This window comes from Scyliorhinus canicula, chromosome 14 (assembly GCF_902713615.1).
Source record: "Scyliorhinus canicula chromosome 14, sScyCan1.1, whole genome shotgun sequence".
NCBI classification, from domain to species: Eukaryota; Metazoa; Chordata; class Chondrichthyes; order Carcharhiniformes; family Scyliorhinidae; genus Scyliorhinus; species Scyliorhinus canicula.
The window spans coordinates 50,162,718-50,183,694 of NC_052159.1; the positions used below are offsets into that span (position 1 = coordinate 50,162,718).

Here is a 20,977-nt window from a genome sequence, read left to right on the forward strand (position 1 = left end):
CAACAGTGCACATAATTTTGAGTGTATAAGCAGAAAACACAATCACTCGGCTTGAGGGGTCAGTTTGATACAGTTAGTATGGTATAAAATGACTCAGTATGGATTCAATCTCTGTACCAGCTGTGGTAGTTAATTGAGCCCTGCTCCTTGCCTTTCCCCATTCTCGATGTGGAGTGGTACTCCAATTGTACCTCTCTAATGGAGAGAGATGCCTATGCCCCTTCGTGGACTGCAGCTTTATCTGACCAGCTGGCAATTGATATATTGGTGTATTGATTAAGAATGGCACAGTGGTTAGCACTACTGCCTCATGGCACCAGGGACCCGGGTTCGATTCTGGCTATGGATGACTGTCTGTACGAAGTTTGCACACTCTCCCCATGTCTGCATGGCTTTCCTCCGGGTGCTCCAGTTTCCTCCCAAAGATGTGCAAGTTAGGTGGTTTGGTCATGCTAAATTGTCCAAGAATGTGCAGGTTAGATCGACTGGTCATGATCAATGCACAGGGTTACGGGGATAGGGCGGGGGAGTGGGCCTAGGTAAAGGGCTCTTTCAGAAGGTTGGTGCACACTTGATGGGCCAAATGGCCTCCTCCTGCACTGTAAGGATTTTATGAATTCTATTCTATGGCTAATGTAGCAGTCCCACAGCATAAGACACCTTGGGCATGTTGCGGTGTTATTAGTTTGTTATTAATTTGTTTATCCATTTAATAAACTATTTATTCCTTCTTTAGTTCAGTCACTTGGCTGTGTGGGGCAGCATATTGATGTGGTTAGCCTTTTTAGGAGTCTACTCATCCTTCTGGCCCACCATACCGATAGCACCAGATATGCTTGGACAGGTAAGTACGAATGTTTTATACTAAATGATAGCCAATGGATTATGTTATCAATATTAAACATTTACAAGGTTGCTTGCTATTAAGGCCACATACGTTAAAAAAAAAATTAGCTATGAAGTGATTGAGAGGTGACCAGGAGATGGTTGAATGACAGAAGCGATAACAGTATAAGAATAAAGGAAGCGTTTTCCGAGAAATAAGAGACGAATAAAAGCTCCCAAACAATTTGTGAACAGTTAAAACAAGTTAGCTATGTAAAGAGGGACAAAATAGACAATGGTGCCAGAAAAAGGCAGGTCAACATTCGGAGTGCTGTCCACAAGGCCGGTAGTGTATCTTCCCAAGCAACTATTCACTGAAAGCTGGCATATTCATTGCACTTCTGTGTCAAAATGGTAATGGATATTTAGGAAATCCAGGGAATGCATCCGTGAAAATCTTTGAATGCTGACACTAAAACTGTTGTTTTATGGTTCATTTTAAGCTCTTAAATAGTTCATACTGCGCTGTAATGTTCTATGTTCTATAATTGATAGATGTTTGATTTTTTTTAAAAATAGTGGCATTTGGATTTCAGCAAATCAACCGGACCACATTTTACCCAAATATTAACTCAGCAGTCCTCTCCTATATCGAGCCACTTAACTGTTTCAGTTCCCAAAAGCACGCAAGCCATTTCAGACACGTTTACATACATTGTACCCATGCAGCCCTACTTCTGTGCAAACACTACCTTCTTCAACCTCCCCATTCATTCTGGCACTCTTCTCCTCCTCAAATTCAGTTCAATTGTTGATTTGGCTTCCACTTTCCCAGATCAAATTGGTGTTTTTCTCTGTCACTCCCACCCAAAATCATGATGGCACTCTCCTTTCACTCCCTCTGTTCATGCCAGAAGTCCCCCTTCACTTCAGTCTCTTCCCATCTCCCCACCTCTCAAAAGTGTATCTTTCAACTTTTCCCTCCCATGTCTGAGAACACATAGCTATGCTGCTTTCTCTCCAATTCCCCTTTTCCTCTTACCTTCATTGCCATCTATTTAACTCTTCCACTGCCATCCATTCTCCTTACCTTTCCCAAGCACCCACTTGCCACCCAAACCTGACGGTTAGCATTTAGTGCTGAGAAGACGTGTTCTGGTATATCGGCCACTCGATTCAGGGGGAGTGATTGGGGCAGAGAGACCGAGCATCGTTGTTCCTGCCTGGAAATGCTGACTAGGATCCCTCAAAATACGACTGTTGCCATGTGTTAGAATACCCCAAACAACAAAGAAAACATTTATGACCAAAGCTTTCGTAAAATTTTATGTCATGTAAGTCCAAACCCTTTGCACCATTTTGGAAAAACATTTAATAAGTAAATAGAACTGAGATTCCGGGATTCCGGGAGCACTGAGAGCTTTGTTCACCCTGACACGGTAAGGCGCTGCTCCCTTCACATCTACCCCGCATCCCAAACAATCTCCCTTGTCTCCGGATCCCATTCAGTTCAGATCCGGGGGTACTGTATCGCAAACCTCGCAATGCAGGGCTCTGAGTATGCCCATTTTAAACTGTACGTCCTCCCTCACCTCTGCGCCCCCCCTACTGCTTGGTTAGACTTCCAATGCGGTCACCGAAGCCTGACCCTACAGTTCGGCAGACCCTTACCCCCCTCACGGTATGTAGCCTCGCTATAAGGTCGTCCGTCCCCTCCCCCGCCTTCGCTCTTTGCGAACCTCACTCCCAACTGTAAGCCCGTCGCCACCGGAGCAGGCGGCACATTTCCCAAGATATGATTTTTATCAAGTTGGAGGTCCAGTGACTGTTGAGGGAGGGGATCATTGAGGCTAGCAACAGCCCCTGGAGAGCGCAAATGGTGGTCATCCGGACCGGGGAAAAGAATCGGATGGTTGTGGACTACAGCCAGACCATTAACTGGTTCACGCAACTGGATGCGTACCCCCTCCTCCACATAGCGGAGATGGTCAACCAGATCGCACAGTACCGGGTGTTCTCAACAGTCGATCTGAAGTCGGCCTACCACCAGCTCCCGATCCGCCCGGAAGAGCGCCACTACACTGCCTTTGAAGCAGCCGGCTGACTCTTCCACTTCCTCAGGGTCCCTTTCGGCGTCACTAACGGAGTCTCGGTCTTTCAGAGAACGATGAACCGAATGGTGGACCAATACGGGTTACGGGCTTCATACCCGTACTTGGACAATGTTACCATCTGCGGTCATGATCAGCAGGACCACGGCGCCAACCTTCAGAGGCTCCTCCAGGCCGCCCAATCCCTCAACCTCGCATATAACAAAGAGAAGTGTGTTTTCCACACAATCCGGCAATGTGGTGAATATATTCACCTAAGTATGAACTGTCTGTATAGTGCTGTGACCAGGAAATTATAATACGGTCGACTTCCAGGTACTGTACTGGAACCCCAGTGGGTTCCGCCTCTGGCTCCGCTCTTCCCGGGGCGATATATAGACCGGCCACCTGTGGGTGGTACTCATTTGTACAGCAGACCCTGGCAGGTGAGTTCCTGGATAATAAAGCCTTATGTTCACTCGTTCTCACAGTCTCGCAGTGAATTGATGGTATATCAAAGCAAAAGCTGTATGAGAAAATCTTTTTCATGCAGCGAGTGGCTAAGGTCTAGAATGCGCTGCCTGGGAATGTGATAGAGGCAGGTTCAATTGAGGCATTCAAGAGGGAATTAGATGATGTTGAAAAGAAACAGGGTTACTGGGCGAAGGCAGGAAAGTGGCACTAGGTGAAACTTTCATTTAGAGAGCAGATAATATGGGCTAAATGGCCTCCTCCTGTGCCATAAAGCCCTCTGATAAGCTTAGGAATGGAAGCAAGCACCATCAATCAGATAAAGTAGTTTGGATTTGGTGGTAAGACCAACAGTCGGGTTATCAAAGCCCACAGATTTAAGAAGTAAATTGGGAAACAACTTCCTGCATTCACACATGTGCAATTAAATATAGAAGTTTGGAGGTTGCTGTCTTGAGTTGCGCTACTCCTCCAGAAGCTTCACCACACTGGTATCTCATCGCAAGCTGTGGCATTCAAGCACATGAAGTACTAGCAGCTGCAGTACGAATACACAAGATACGCACTAAAAACACCTGAATAATTAGGGCTTGACCACATAAGAGTAAGGGAATTGCAAAATTGCAAGGGGCTGGTTTAGCACACTGGGCTAAATCTCTGGCTTTGAAAGTAGACCAAGGCAGGCCAGCAGCACGGTTCAATTCCCGTACCAGCCTCCCCGAACAGGCACCAGAATGTGGCGACTAGGGGATTTTCACAGTAACTTCATTGAAGCCTACTCGTGACAATAAGCGATTTTCATTTTTTTTCATAAGTCTTAATTACTACCAAACCACCTCTCTAATACTGAAAAATTACTTTGACAAGCCTGAAGTCAAATGCCTTCAGATTTGTATACTATTAACGATTTGTTTTTTAATCAACCTCAAATTTAAAATAATGTTTTTTAATTTTTTTCCAATTAAGGGGACAATTTAATGTGGCCAATCCACCTACCCTGCACACCTTTGAGTTGTGGGGGTGAGATCCATGCAGAAACAGGGAGAACGTGCAAACTCCACATGGACTGTGGCCCGGGGACTGGATTGAACCTGGGTCCTCGGTGCCATGAGGCAACAGTGCTAACCACTGCCCCACCATGTCGCCCAAAATAATGTTTTTACATTTTTATCGCCTCTTTTTTTTCTCCTAATCCCATCTTTCTTCCCTCTCTATTTTGCTTTCTATGATTTCTTATTCAATTAAGTATTTGTCTTGTATTTCCTGACTTAAACTCTGTATGCTTCAGTAAGGATTCTTTAATATGTTTGGTTGAAGAGCTATGCAGTTGCTTTCCTTGTTCTCCCAGGTCTCAGATCTCCTGTATAGGGTGCCACACTGTATCATACTCTCGATTACTGTAATTTGCCATGGAAAGGCGTGTGAAAAATCTGTGGACAGCTGTAAGCATAATGAATGGTCAATGCTATTTGTTGCTGGTTGCAAGGTCTGAGCCAGTATGTTTTTTTATAAAATTACTGGAACCTCCTTTTAATCCTAATTGACAAGTTTTGTTGGTGGAGGTTACAAGGTTAGACTTTCAAGGAGGCTGAAAGTGAGTGAAAATACAAAAAATGTTCATTGTATTTTTGAAGATGTGACAAAGGTTTCAGGATCGTGAGGATTCTGGTGCCACTGCAGAGTCTGAGGCTAGCGCCGTGATGCTTTCAGTGCCCTTGGGCTCATGTTAATTTTTGTTTTGGGTGACTGCTGCAAATCATGATAGCATATTTATGATACTTATGAATGCAGGTAAAAGGTGGTCTCTTCTGATATAAACTACTGAGGCTGTCGTGGGAGGCAAAGCTTTATCAAAGCTTTACATTGCAGTACAAAATTAGGCCAAGCATTGTTGAATGCGTAGATCAGCCTGCACTACATTTGATAGTCTCTATGTAGAATTGAACAACCTGAAGCCCTTTGAATATTTATTTTGGTGGTGAAAGTATTTTACTTCGTAAGAATACCTACAGTGCAGAAGGAGGCCATTCAGCCCATCGAGTCTGCAACGACTCTCCGAAAGAGCATCCTACCTAAGCCCACACCTCCACCCTATCCCTGTAGCTCCACCTAACCTTTTTGGACACTAAGGGGCAATTTAGCATGGTCAGTCCACCTAACCTGCACACCTTTGGAATGTGGGAGGAAATCAGAGAACCTGGAGCAAACCCACACAGACACAGGAAGAATGTGCAGACTCCACACAGAAATTCACCCAAGGCCAGAATCGAGCCCGGGTTCCTGGCGTTGTGGGGTAGCAATGCTAACCACTATGTCACCGTGCTACCCTCAAGGCTGGTACTGAATAAAACAAAGATCCATGAATTATTTTCACCATGACTGTAAAGTTTCTGTCAGGACAAAAATCCCCCTCACAGAACCATCAATACAAAGTGTGCCACCAGCAGCAAATACAAATAATTAGGGATGCTGTTGGTTCAGACCTTCATAACAAGTAGCTGCACTAAAGAAGTGAGGTTTGGTAAGTTCTACATAGGAGTCACCAACCATACTGCAGGTTCCACAACACATACAGGAATGTTTGTCACGTTTTATAATTACAATTACAAGGGCAACACGTTGGCGCAGTGGTTAGCATTGCTGTCTACGGCGCTGAGGACCCGGGTTCGAATCCCGGCCCTGGGTCACGGTCCGTGTGGAATTTGCACATTCTCCCCGTGTCTGTGTGGGTTTCACCCCCACAACCCAAAGATGTGCAGGATAGGTAGATTGGCAGAGTGCTAAATTGCCCCTTAATTGGAAAAAATAATTGGGTACTCTAAATTTATTTTAAAAATTAAAAAATAATTGCAATTACAAAATGTTTCTGCTCTCAAATACTTCAGTAGTTCAAGTCCTCCACAACAGAGATCACCTTTTAACAGTTGTCAGAACAACATTTGCAATTACATTGTGTTTGCAATGTGGTAAAACATTCCAAGCCACTTCACAGGAGCATTATCCAAAAAATTTAAAGTATGACAAATGTGCCTCAAATATCCAGGACAGTAGTACCCTGCAGTAAGATCCATTCCTGATGTTGAGGAAGATCCAAGGTTAGAAACTGAAGTCACACTTAGAACTTTCTTTGGTACATTTTGCACACTCATTGAGTGTAATAAATTAAATGACACCACTCAAAGAGCAGGTTCTCCAAGTGTCCTGACACGTAACCATCATTAGAACTGAAATAAAAACACAAAATGCTGGCAAGAAACTCAACAGGTTGGGAAGCATCTGTATGGAGACCAAAATAGAGTTAATCTTTCAGGTCAGTGCATTTTCATCAGAACTTGGGAAAATTAGAGACGCATTAGGTTTTGAGCAATAGATGGGTTGGACAAGGACAAAAGGAAGATTATTTCTGACCTTGTATGGGCGGGGAAGGTGCCGAGGGTTGGGAGGACCCTGCTACAGAGGCAGAGGTAGCAGGGGATGTTGGCGTTGCCGAACTTGTTTCATTATTATTAGGCGGCGAATGTGGACAAGGTGCGGCGGTGGTGGGAAGGAGAAAGGGTAGAGTGGGTTAGGATGGAGGAGGAATCTTGTAAACGGGTCTAGTTTGGGGGTTATGGTGATGGCACCGTTGCGAATGGCTCGGAGTAGGTATTCAAGGAGCCCGGTTCTGCAGTCCACAGAGAAGATATGGAATCAGTTGAGGAGGCGTTTTAGGGTGGAAGGGATGTCGGTGCTAACGCCGCTGTGCGAGAATCATGGGTTTGAGCCGGGAGGGATGGATAGTGAATACAGGAGGTGGAGGGAAGTGGGGCTGGTCAAGGTGAAGGATCTGTATTTGGAGGAAGGGTTCGCCAGTCTGGAGGAGCTAAGGGGGAAGGGTAGAGTTGCCAAGGGGGAGTGAGTTCAGGTATCTGCAGGTTAGGGACTTTGCGCGAAAGGGCTGGAGGGGGTTATACTCTGCTGGAGTGACTGCTGCTTCTGGATGTGGAAGGGGAAGGAAGAATTGGGGATATATACAAGTGACTGGGGAGCATGGAGGTAAGCGGGTGGTGAAGATCAAGGAGAAATGGGAAGCAGAGTTGGGAGGGGAGATCAATTGGGCAGTATGGAGTGAGGCACTGCGTAAGGTGAACGGGACCTCTTGTGCAAGGATGAGCTTGATACAGTTTAAGGTGATGCACAGGGTGCATATGGCTCGGGCGAGAATGAATGGGTTATTTCAGGAGGTAGCAGATGAGTGTGAGAGGTATGAGCGGGGGCCAGCGAATCACACGCATATGTTTTTTTCCTCCCGCAAGTCCCAAAAGATGTTCTGTTAGGTGATTTGGACATTCTGAATTCTCACTCGGTGTACCCGAACAGACGCCGGAGTGTGGCGACTCGGGGATTTTCACAGTAATTTCATTGCTGTGTTAATGTAAGCCTACTTGTGACACTAATAAAGATTATTATTATTATGGTGCTAACTGAAAGATAAAAGCAAAACAATGTTTGGTGTGACTGAGGAGTGGACCGGGGTATCATGGGGAAATGGGTCCTTCAGAATACTAAAAGGTGAGGGTAGAGGAAAGATGTGCTGGTGGTGACATCATGCTGAATGTGGTGGAAATGGTGGAAACTTGTTCAACACTCTTTATTCATTTCTGGGAAATGGGTTTTGCTGGCCAGGCTAGCATTTATTGTCCATCCCTAATTGCCATTGAGAAGTGCTTTCATTAAAACTGATGTTTGTAAGCTCAAATGAAGTGAGTAGGTGCATCATCATTGAGCAGATTATTAGAAATTGGTCTGATTTTTAGAGAGTGATTTACCAGTACTCTAATACCTGTTTGATAACTGTATTTCCTAGTGAGGTATTGAGCACATGGACAAGGAATGTCCTTGGTTTTATTCCTAATAATAAATTGAAACATAACTGCATTAGTTGTGCCAATGCCCTGTGCCAGGAAGGTATTATATAAATCTGGGTCCATTATGGATGCTATCCAGTGATCCCTGTTTGGAAGTGTGGGTGAGGACAGGATTGGGCTCAATTGTAATCCCCTGTCTATCTTACAGAAGAGATAACATCCTGTCAGCTTTGGCCCTATTCACTCAAGTATCCTTGCATTGAATGGGGTGTAGCATACATATGAGGCTACACAGCAACAGTGAGTCTTGAAAAGTAAGCATGTAAACTGTAGCTCTACACCAGCGAGTAATGTGGTTTATGTCACTCAGTGGCTTACTTTTAAAAATTTGATTTCAAACACATGCAATAGGCATGTTGCAAGCAATGGTTTTTTTTTAATAAATTTAGATTACCCAATTATTTTTTCCAATTAAGGGGCAATTTAGCGTGGCCAATCCACCTACTCTGCACATTTTTGGGTTGTGGGGGAGAAACCCACGCAGACACGGGGAGAATGTGTAAACTCCACACGGACAGTGACCCAGAGCCGGGATCGAACCTGGGACCTCAGCGGCGTGAGGCGGTTGTGCTAACCACTAGGCCACAGTGCTGCCCTCAAGCAATGGTTTTTAATTGTATTTCTTAATCACTACTCGACATATTTTTATTGTCTATGTTCGAGTCAAACACATAATTTTGAAAAGAACATGAAAATTAAATATAAGTGGCACGGTAGCACAACGGTTAGCACTGTTGCTTCACAGCGCCAGGGTCCCGGGTTCGATTCCCGCCATGGGTCGCTGTGTGTGCGGAGTCTACACATTCTCCCGTGTCTGCGTGGGTTTGCTCCTTGTGCTCCGGCTTCCTCCTACAAGTCCCGAAAGACGTGTTTGTTAGGTGAATTGGATATTCTGAATTCCCTCAGTTTACCCGAACAGGCACCGTAGTGTGGCGACTAGGGGATTTTCACAGTAACTTAATTGCATTGTTAATGTAAGTCTACTTGTGACAATAATCAAGATTATTATAAAATATTACCAAATCTTTGCTGACTTAGGTTGAGAAAATTACTGCAAATGTCATGCAGCAATGATATGAACACTGTATAATATGAAGAGAAATGGACATTCTAAATTTAATGGTATATAGTAGCCGGGACACAGTGCAAAACTGGTATATGCCCAGTATAAATGAAATCCAAATTATACAGTATATTTCTATCTGGATACAATGTGAACTGTTGCTGTTAAAAAAACTCCATGATCCATTTCACGTTTTACTACTTACAAATAAACCTTTTATGGAGTTAATTGTGGGCAGTCTCGGACCTCGGCCGGGATTCTCCCCTACCCGGCGGGGCGGGGGTCCCGGCGTAGCGGAGTGGCGCCAACCACTCCGGCGTCGGGCCTCCCCAAAGGTGCGGAATTCTCCTTTAAGGGTTAGGCCCACGCCGACTGGCGCCAAAACCGGCGCCAACAGCCTTGGACGCCCACTGCCCGGCGTCGGGGCTGGCCGAGAGGCCTTCGCCAGTTCGCGCATGCGCCGGTGCATCAGCGGCCGCTGACGTCACCACCGGCGCATGCGCGGTAGGGGGGTTCTCTTCCACCTCCGCCATGGTGGAGGCCGTGGTGGCGGTGGAAGAAAAAGAGTGCCCCCACGGCACTGGCCCGCCCGCCGATCGGTGGGCCCCGATCGCGAGCGAGGCCACCGTGGGGGCACCCCCCGGGGTCCAATTGCCCCGCGCCCCCCCCCCCCCCCCCGGGGGCCCGCTCGCGCCGCCAATCCCGCTGCCACCAGAGGTGGTTGAAACCACGGCGGCGGGATTGGCCTCTCAGCGGCGGGACTTTGGCCCATCGTGGGCCGGAGAATCGCCGCAGGGGGCACGCCAATCGGCGCGGGGACCCGGCCACGGCGGGGGTGGGATTTACGCCTGCCCCGGGCGATTCTCCGACCCTGCGGGGGGTCGGAGAATTTCGCCCCTCATATGCAGTTCGCAATGTTCACCCCTTTCTCAGCTTGACATGAATTTACCTAACTGAAAAGCACCTTGGGATTGTTTTTATGTTGAAGGTGCAAGTTGATTACTATAATCCTGCTGAAGTTTAAACAGAATGGTGCTTCTGAAGCACATCTACTGAAGCAATTTGTACATGACTAACTGAAGCTAAAAAATTACATTGCTTACTGATGCTATAAAATACAGACCTCCAAGACAGTGGACTTTTAATTTCTGATGGCGAAGAGTAGCAATTGAGTCAGATTGCCATTTTAAAGTTCTTAACTTGAAATCCAGCCAATCATATCTTGAAACTCAGGCAAACATATCTCTCCCAATCTCCCAACTCAGGCTGGGTGAGAATTGGGCCGTACAGAACACTCCCGGAGCCTAGCTTCGAGAGCTGTAGAGCTGAAGGTAAGTAAGCCTTTTTTACTGGACTACCTGCCCATGGTGGTGGGAGTGGGGGTTGAAAAGAGTTCCACGGAGGGAGTAACGGAAATGGTTTTAATTCTTTTTAATTCTACTAACTTTTTCTGGGTAACTTTGATAAAATGGGGAGGCGGGTGAGGTAGTGGTACTATCATTGAAATAGTATTCCAGAGACCAGATATAATGCTCTGAGGACCTAGGGTCGATTCCTACCATGGTAAATGGTGAAATTTGAATCCAATCACAATCTGGAAATAGAACTCTAATAATGAGCATGAAACAATTGTCGATTGTCATAAAAACAATCTGGTTCACTCGTATCCTTTGGGGAAAACGATCTGGTTCACTCATATCCTTTAGGGAAAGACATCTGCCATCCTTACCTAGTCTGGCCTACATATTGTTATGTTCTGCATTGTGGCCGTAGCACAGATGCACACAGAACATCTAGTTCTTTAACTAGTAAGATCGTTTTAATAACAAGATGAAAACATGGAAAGATAACTAACGAACTATGATACAAAAGGTAACAAAATAAATTAATTCAGTGAATTCTCATGGAGCTACTTCTAGTGCGACTGTCCTCTAGTACGACTTACTATCAACTGCCGAATCTCTCGAGTCACATGGTGATTCTCTATCGCCACCTGCTGGTTGGAAGTTGTACCAATAACTACATACATTGATGTGCACATACATATCACCACACATATGACTCCAGATCCGTAGCAATGTGGTTGAATCTTAAATGCTCTGTGAAATGGCCCAGCAAGCCACTCTGTTTAAGGGCAAATGGGATGGGCACTAAATAATTTTAAAAACACAGCCGAAGTTCACAATATAAATTTTGAATGATTCCCAGTACTGCGCAGTAGCCCTTGGAGTACTTCCAAGCCTTGAAGCTTCAAGGTTATGGCCCATTATTTGCAATGCAAACTGAAATAAATTGCATGTAACCCTATTGTAGTTACCCTAAACTGCATTTCCAGATATATCCCTGACAATGTTTGGTGGATCTCACATGTTGGATTTGCAAGAGGCAAGTGCTTTAACTGTTTCTTCTGTTCTCAAAACATCCTCCTTTTTTCTTAGTTATATTAATGATTATGAAATATATATTTTGCTTTACTTCTTTACTTCCCATGGTAACATTTTAATACTTGCTGAAACTGTCATTGATGCTGCCCTGTCAAAAATTGTTCTTTCTGTTGTTGAGATTCCAACATAGACATAGAACATACAGTGCAGAAGGAGGCCATTGGGCCCATTGAGTCTGCACCGACCACTTAAGCCCTCACTTCCACCCTATCCCTAAAGCCCAATAATCCCTCCTAACCTTTTTCTGGTCACTAAGGGCAATTTATCATGGCCAATCCACCTAACCTGCACGTCTTTGGACTGTGGGAGGAAACCGGAGCACCCAGAGGAAACCCACGCAGGCATGGGGAGAACGTGCAGACTTCGCACAGACAGTGACCGAGCGGGGAATCGAACATGGGACCCTGGCCCTGTGAAGCCACAGTGTTATCCTCTTGTGCTACTGTGCTGCGGACTAACTTACTGGGCCACACCAAGAGAACTCCACTGCTCTTCAAGTAGTGTTATAGAATTTATCACAACCAACCAAGAGGGCAGAAGATTCTTAGTTGAATGTCTCATCCAAAGTACAGCTCTTCAGACAGTGTAACATACCTTAGTGTCACACTGAAGTGTTAGTCTAGATTATATGTCAAACTCCTGCCTTAAATCAATGGCAAGGAGCGATATAGAATCAGAAGGCATAGAATCTCTGTGGATAGAGTTGAGGAATCGCAAAGGTAAAAGACCCTGATGGGAGTTATGTATATGCCCCCTAGTAGTAGTCAGGATGTTGGCCAGAAAATAGATCAGGAGATAGAGAAAGCATGTAAAAAAGGCAATATCACAATAATCATGGGGGACTTCAATATGCACATGGATTAGGAAAATCAGGTTGGTCGTGGATCCCAAGAAAGGAATTTGTGGAATGTTTTTTTTTGGATCAGCTTGTCGTAGAGCTCACTAGGGAACAGGCAATTCTGGATTTGGTGATGTGTAATAAGGAAGACTTGATTAGGGATCTTAAGGTGAAGGAACCCTTAGGGAGTAGTGACCACAATATGATAGAATTGACCCTGCAATTTGAGAGAGAAGTTGGAGTCAGATGTAACAGTATTACAATTAAATAAGGGTAACTACAAAGACATGAGGGAGGAGCTGGCCAGAGTTGATTGGAAAAGGAGATTAGCAGGGAAGTCAGTGAAACAGCAGTGGCAGGGGTTTTGGGGGGTTATTCAGGAGGCACAGCAGAAATTCATCCTAATGAGGAAGAAACATGCTTAGGGCAGGACAAGGTCGACAAAAGAAGTCAAGGACAGCATAAAAGCAAAATAAAAAGCATACAGAGTGGCAAGTATTAGTGGGAAGCAAGAGGATTGGGAATTCTTTAAACGCGAGCAGAGGACAACGAAAAAAGCAATAGGGGGAGAGAAGATGAAATATGAGTGCAAACTAGCTAGTAATATAAAAGAAGATAAGAAGAGTTTCTTTCAACATATAAAAGGTAAGAGAGAGGCAAAAATAGACATTGGACCACTGGAAAACGTGGCTGGAGAAGTAATAATCGGAAATAAAGAAATGGCAGACGAACTGAATAGTTACTTTGCATCAGTCTTCACGGTGGAAGACACCAATGGGATGCCAGAGCTCCAGGAGAATCAGGGCAGAGTTGAGTGCAGTGGCCATCACTAAGGAGAAGGTTCTGGGGAAACTGAAAGGTCTGAAGGTGGATAAGTCACCTGGAATGGATGGACTACACCCCAGGGTCCTAAAAGAGATAGCTGAGGAGATTGTGGAGGCATTCAGGAATCACTGGAGGCAGGAAGGGTCACAAAGTCAAGAAAGTGGATAATGTAACATCACTGTTTGAGATGGAAGGGAGGCAGAAGACAGGAAATTATTTGCCAGTTAGCCTGACTTTGGTATTTGGTAAGATTTTAGAGTCTGTTATTAAAGATGAGATTGTGGAGTACTTGGAAGTGCATGATAAAATATGACTGAGTCAGCACAGCTTTGTCAAAGGGAGGTCATGTCTGACAAATCTGTTAGAGTTCTTTGAGGAGGTAACAAGGAAGTTAGAAAAAGGAGAACCAGTGGACGTGATTTATTTAGATTTCCAGAAGGCTTTTGACAAGGGGCCGCATAGGAGATTGTTAAATAAGTTAAGAGCCCATGGTGTTAAGGGTAAGATCCTGGCATGGATAGAGGATTGGCTGACTGGCATAAGGCAGAGAGTGGGGATAAAGGGGTCTTTTTCAGGATGGCAGCCGGTGCCTAGTGTGCCTCAGAGGTCTGTGCTGGGACCACAACTTTTCACAATATACATTAATGATCTGGAAGAAGGAACTGAAGGCACTGTTGCTAAGTTTTCAGATGATACAAAGATCTGTAGAGGGACAGGTAGTATTGAGGAAGCAAGGGGGTTGTAGAAGAATTTGGACAGGCAAGGAGAGTGGGCAACGAAGTGGGAAATGAAATATATTGTGGAATAGTGTGAAGTTATGCACTTTGGAAGGAGGAATTTAGACATAGACTATTTTCTAAATGGGGAAATGCTTGGGAAATCAGGAGCACAAAGGGACTTTGGAGCCCGTGTTAACGAGCAGGTTCAGTCGGCAGTTAAGAAGGCAAATGCAATGTTAGCATTCATGTCAAGAGGGCTAGAATACAAGACCATTGATGTACTTCTAAGGCTGTATAAGGCCTTGGTCAGACCCCATTTGGAGTACTGTGAGCAGTTTTGGGCCCCATATCTAAGGAAGGATGTTCTTGGAGAGGGTCCAGAGGAGGTTCACAAGAATAATCCTTGGAATGAACAGCTTGTTGTATGAGGAACGGTTGAGGACTCTGGGTCTGTACTCGGAGTTTAGATGAGGGGATCTTATTGAAACTTACAGGATACTGCGAGGCCTGGATAGAATGGGCGTGGAGAGGATGTTTCCACTTGTAGGAGAAACTAGAACCAAAGGACACCATCTCCGACTAAAGGGACAATCCTTTAAAACAGAGATGAGGAGGAATTTCTTCAGCCAGAGGGTGATGAACCGTGGAACTCTTTGCCACAGAAAGATGTGGAGGCCAAGTCAATGAGTGTCTTTAAGACAGAGATAGATAGGTTCTTGATTAATAAGGGGATCAGGGGCTATGATGGGGAGATGGCAGGAGAATGGGGATGAGAAAAATATTAGCCATGATTGAATGGCGAAGCAGACTCAAAGGGCCGAGTGGCCTAATTCTGCTCCTCTGTCTTATAGTCTTGTGGTCTTATGGGACCTTTAGATTCTTGAGGCAAGAGAACCAGGGCAGGCGGCATGATGGCGCAGTGGTTAGCGCTGCTGCCTCACAGCACGAGGGACCCAGGTTCAGTTTTGGCCTTGAGTGACTGTACATTCTCCCATGTCTGCGTGGGGTTTCTCCGAGTCCTCCAGTTTCCTCCCACAGTCCAAAGATGTGCAGGTTAGGTGGGTTGGCCATGCTAAATTGCCCCTTAGTGTTCAGAGGTGTAGTGTCTGCAACAGGACAGTTAAAAAATATATTTTAAAACAAAAAATTTTTTCCAATTAACGGCAATTTAGCGTGGCCATCTTTTTGGGTTGTGGGGGTGAGACCCACGCAGACATGGGGAGAATGTGCAAATTCCACACAGACAGTGACCCGGGGCTGGGATCGAATCCGGCTCCTCAGTGCTGCAGACAGCAATACTAACCACTGCGCCACCATGCCGCCAAAAATATATTTTTAAATTTTGACATGACATGGGTTAAAACGAGAGTGCTCTTCCCAGTTCAGTAGCATTCTGGAGAGCCCATGACCAACCCTCTAACTGGGGAGTACTATTAATTTTAAATACACCCCCACTATATTTCCAAAAAATATAATCCAGAAAATGTATTCTCATTTTACAAAATGGAAGTGTCAAATCTGAAACAAATGTTCACCTGAATAGAACTTTCTGAATTGCTTTTGGCTGCTGTGTGCCTTGCAATGTGGAAGTAACCAGCAGTCTAAAGTGTATTAAGGCTGAGACTTTGGATCAGTCAGTTAAACAGTCCAGAGCGACCTAACTCCAGAACAGCTGTCCTGTTGTTTTTTTAAGAAACTGAGAATTTGGGATAGGTTTTCAAATAATTAATAGGCCTATAAGACATGCTTGCAATCTGTCTCTTTTGCTAACATTACAGAATGCTACATAAACTTTTTCCCACTACATTTCTCTTCTTCAATTTAGTGCGACTATTGTCGACTAACTTTGAGCTGGACTAAAGGTAGCTGATGGGAGGAAAAGCTGCCAAGTGGAGGAAGAAAAGTAAAATCCAGCCAAATCACTCTCATTAATTCAATTAGTGTCAGAAATCCATGTAAATAAATCCTGACAGCTGCAGCAGGTTTCATTTCGAAAGGGCTTTGATAGGAATGTGGAGACCAGCAAATTGTAAAATCTGCATGTATAAAATAGAGTAAACCGTTGACTATGCAGGGAGGGAGAAAAAGATACTTATTGCAGTGGAACATTGTTTTGTGGTGACCTACCAAAGCCAGACACTAGTGCTTGCTCCAAGCATCTGTGCTACCCCTGTGAGGGGATGTGTTGAACAGCTGGTACATTTTAAAGGCTTGTCCGCACATTGCAAATTCCTGCCATCCCATACCTAATGCAGTTGGTGAATTGTGAGGATAGGGTCTGTTCACTACAAGTCTCTTGAGAATTTTGTTTTGCATGGCTTATTGTTTCTAGAGCCAGCACTAAATATAGCAAGTGTTCTTAAAATTTTGGTACATCATTCTTAAGCTGTAAATTGGCTTGAGTAATTTTCCAAAGCTGGTCAGTTAGAGAGGGGAATTTTGCAACAACTTTAATGTGTCAATCTTGTAAATGAAAACAAATCTCCCTGTGTTTGCGTGGTTTTGTCCCCACAACCCAAAGATGTGCAGGCAAGATGGATTGGCCACATTAAATTGCCCCTTAATTTTAAAAAAATGAATTGGCTACTCTAAATTTATTTTTAAAAAAGAAAAACAAAAGTAAATGTAAACAAAGTACCAAAATACATTTGTATGAGTTGCTGATTATTTTTCAGTGATAGTATAATTTTATTACACTACTGTCCAATTATCATGATGTAAAATGTCTCAATCAGATAATGGCAAATAAACTGCCTAATTGCTATTAAACTCCAATATTCAGAAGCATACAGGTAGAATTTGAGACCCGTGCTAAGTTCTCAAGAGGCTGTCCACAAAAAGGTCACTAAACCTTCTGAAATTGCTTTGTGATGGTTTCTCACGGTTTTTCAAGCGATCCAAATGGGAACATGTTGACAGTGATAAACGATGGAATATTCTGCTTATTTCCTTTGACGAACATCCTTGTTTGCAATCACTGGGCTTGAGTGCACAGGTCAGTTTGGCAAACAAGGCTCAATAAAGTTAATGATCACCTCGTGCAAATACCCATAGGTTGAAAATAGCATGTTATTCATATTACAGATAAAACAGTTTAACTCTTCTGTGTAATATATACACAATACTTCATAACTGTTGATTTCAGCATTCATACTGGCCTGTTGCAACCAGAAAAAAATGAAATAATTTTTGATAGCTTTAATATTCAAAAGTGACGTTCATAGAACTTAACAAAATAAACTGTACTGCTATGTAGAAATAGAAATGTTAGATTTTGGAGACAAAATGCTTCTCAATTATTGAAATGAATAATGAAAATACATAATAGTACTTAGCCTCCAAAATGGAGTAACACTGGAGCCTGTATGCAGCACGATATACCTCACAAGGTATGGATGAATGAACTACGCTATGGAGAATTGTATTGTGCTATTTTGGATATTTTGGATCTGAGCAATTTATACAAATGGGACGGCAAATCTTAGAATTTGAACCTTTTACATCTCAGCGAATATAATTTGTTGCATGTGGGTGGTGCCCTATTATTACTGGAGAACTAACCATTGCCAGAGGTTGGGCTGCAGCTGATCAAATAAACTGAAGACATTTGGAAAATTTGTTTTGAGAAAAATTACAAAGTTAAACACATTTTGTCATGAGTTATGGGGAAAGGGAATGTCACAAAAAGTAGGCTTACAAGCCAAACAACTTTCCAGGTTTCAAAAAAACTACTCTGTACGGCGGTCAGTATTCCTTTTCATAAATCGGAGCCTTAGACCCCAATATTACCAAGAAGGCTAGTAGTAGCAGTGGGGGGAACAAGGTCAGAAACATCTCGCAGGACCTTGTTATAAACTTTTCTTTTGTTGTGTGCCCGGCAACCAGTCAAATTGGCTAGCTGCTGGCTGGGAAAACCAGAGCAGGAGGCTGAAGCTGGGGGCCTTTGGGAACAGCACCTGGAAAGGAGGGCAGATGGACCTTGAGATAGGGGCTTTGGGGAAGGAATTGGAGCAGGGACAGTGTGACCTGCTGTCCCGCATTTTAAGGCATTGACCCTTATTTTGATTGTTTTTCCCATGTTCTTAGGAATGTGTTTTGTCCTAGATTTCCAAAATAGCCAGTGGGAGACTGACCCAGAAACACTCAGGGCAGGATTCTCCAAGTGTGGTAGCGGGGGCGAGGCCGGCAACACTATTCAACGTTACTTGCACCACTTAAGGAGGCCTCACGGTCTTCCCGCTGCAAATAAAGGCTCGCGAGCTGATTCGCCAGGAACGTGCTCGCCAGTCCCCGTGAACAAGGTCGAGCTGCACTTACTCAACCAACCCCACCAGCTCAAAACAATGGCGCCGAGGAGACTAGCCCCAGAATTTGGGGACGCTGACCTGGGGAGGCTGCTAGATGCAATGGAGGCCAGGAGGGATGTCTGTTCCACCGGGGGCCTAGGGGGGTTAGCCATAGGGCAGCCAGTGCTGCCTGAGATGAGGTGACGGCGGCTGTGAGCTCAGGGAGTGTGACAAGGAGGACTGGCCTTGATGCAGCAAGAGGGTCAGTGACCGGGCAGCACGAGTGAGTAGACACCAGCCTCCCAGGAGACTACCTTGGAGAGAGCTCCGAGGATGCCACCGTAATAGTCGTCGTACAGCTGTCATCCCCACCCTCCACTAGCGCAGATACATGCACCTCGATGGGAAATGTTAGTGGTCAGGCTTCTGGTAAGTACCACATTGCTGCTGATGTACATCAGGTGGAGGCAGGAACCTCCAGTCAGGGGGCTGCTCAATCCTAGGACCCAGCTGGGTCTCAGCCTGATGCAGAGCCTGTTAGCCGGAGCTGATGGAGGCGTTACGGAACACCCAATACATTCAGAGGGAGACGGCAGCGACACCCCAGCAGATCCATAGCCACTTGGAGAAGTCCCAGAGGTTATGGGTGCAGACAATGTCGGCGGTAATGCGGGGCACTGAGGCCACTGAACGTGGCGACTGCAGTGGAGAGCCTGGTGTATGATGTCGGCACACTTAGTGAAGATGTCCAAGGCGTTGCGCAGTCAATGATGGCCATGGCTGAATGTCTCGAATAAATGTCTGCCTCGCTGGGGGATGTCACCCAGTACCGGGCTGACCTTGATGAGGTTCTGCAGGACATGTCCCGTTCTCAGCTGGGAATGGCTGAGGCACTGCAGAGCATGCCCCAGTCACCGATGAATAATGCTGAGGGCGCCGACATGATGGTGCAGACCATGGGCAACTGCCAGACCTGGCAGAGCCAGATGATGCAAGGGCAGCCGGGGCTTGAATCAGCTGACCCTCCGACCCAAGGTTAACCCCAGGGCCCTATGGGCACCAAGCAGGAGGAGGGGGCACTGAGTGACAACCTGGACCTGTCCCATGGAATGGGGATGGTGGTCATCAGCTCTCCCAAGTTCCACCCCTCTGATGAGGCCCCGTCTCATGGGCATGTGCCGCGACAAGTGAGCCGGTGCATTCCGGCCTCAGAGCCCCAGAAGATGCCCGGCAGGGACATCGGCCACGGGACGAGGTAAGAAGCTGGCTGCCTCCAACTCTGATGTGTATCCTGGGGACACACCGAGACGTAGTGGTAGAACTAGGAAGACAAAGCACATCGAGGATCACTGAGGGCACCGGGACAGGGGAGAGGGGTGGGAGAGGAGGGGGTGCGGCACCATCAGGAGAGCGGGGAATTGTCAAACACAAACACCTTTGTGCACAACCAATATGATGCTCTGTCATTTTCTTCTGCAATGCGGGCTGACCTCCGAACCCTTGGCCCATCTATCCAGGTATCTCCCCCTCCCCGAGGCACCCACCTATCCTCCGGTCGTGGACATGTCCCCAGAGCGGTGCCCCATCCCCTGGGTGTTCGAATGTTGGCTGCTGCGTGTGTGCTGCTACCTCCTGCTGTGTTCAGGCACAGTGTCCAGGCATCAAGGTGTGATTGGGAAGCTAGGCAATGACTCCCACATGCTACATGGCCCGCCCACCCACAGGAATCCATTTGAGTTATATGGAATGCCCACTTAACCCATGATTTTTTTTTAAATTTGTTTTTATTCAAAGTTTTTCAATAATTTTTACAAACCACTACAAAAAGAAAAAACAACGAAAAGAAAACATAGCAATAAGACAGAAAACAACTTAAACCATTTAACAATTTAACAAAATAAGGTGAGTACCTGTCCCTTACAAATGAAATCCATCCACCGCCCAAGCCACCGCCCCTCTGGTTTGCTGCTGCTGCTGACCTCCACCTAACGTTCCGCGAGAAAGTCGAGGAATGGTTGCCACCGCCTGGAGAACCCCTGCAAGGACCCTCGCAAGGCAAACTTTATCTTCTCTAACCTGACAAATCCCGCCATGTCACTGACCCAAGCCTCTACGCTTGGGGGATTCGCGTCCCTCCACATTAACAAGAGCCTTCTCCGGGCTACCAAGGAGGCAAAGGCCAGAACTCCGGCCTCTTTCGACTCCTGCACTCCCGGATCATCTGATATCCTAAATATCGCTATCCCCAGCTCGGTTTTACCCGAGTGTCCAAGACCTTGGACATAGCCTTTGCGAAGCCTTTCCAAAATCCTGTAAGTGGCGGGGATGCCCAGAACATATGGACATGATTTGCTGGGCTCCCTGAGCACCTCACACACCTGTCCTCCACCCCAAAGAACTTACTAATTCTCGCCACTGTCATATGCGCCCGGTGCACCACCTTAAACTGAATCAGGCTAAGCCTGGCGCAAGATGAGGAGGAATTGACCCTACCCAGGGGGTCAGCCCA

The 20,977-nt window shown here is 45.6% G+C and overlaps 1 protein-coding gene across 7 annotated transcripts in view; it reads left to right on the forward strand.

The window, feature by feature from the left end:
- atp8a2 (ATPase phospholipid transporting 8A2) overlaps window positions 1–20,977 on the forward strand; it is a 792,435-nt gene that overhangs the window by 679,432 nt on the left and 92,026 nt on the right. For all 7 annotated transcript variants that reach the window (XM_038818743.1, XM_038818747.1, XM_038818746.1 and 4 more), the window contains one exon: window positions 737–844. In XM_038818743.1, coding sequence (XP_038674671.1) covers window positions 737–844 — 108 coding nt within the window. The remainder of the gene's footprint in view (window positions 1–736; window positions 845–20,977) is intronic.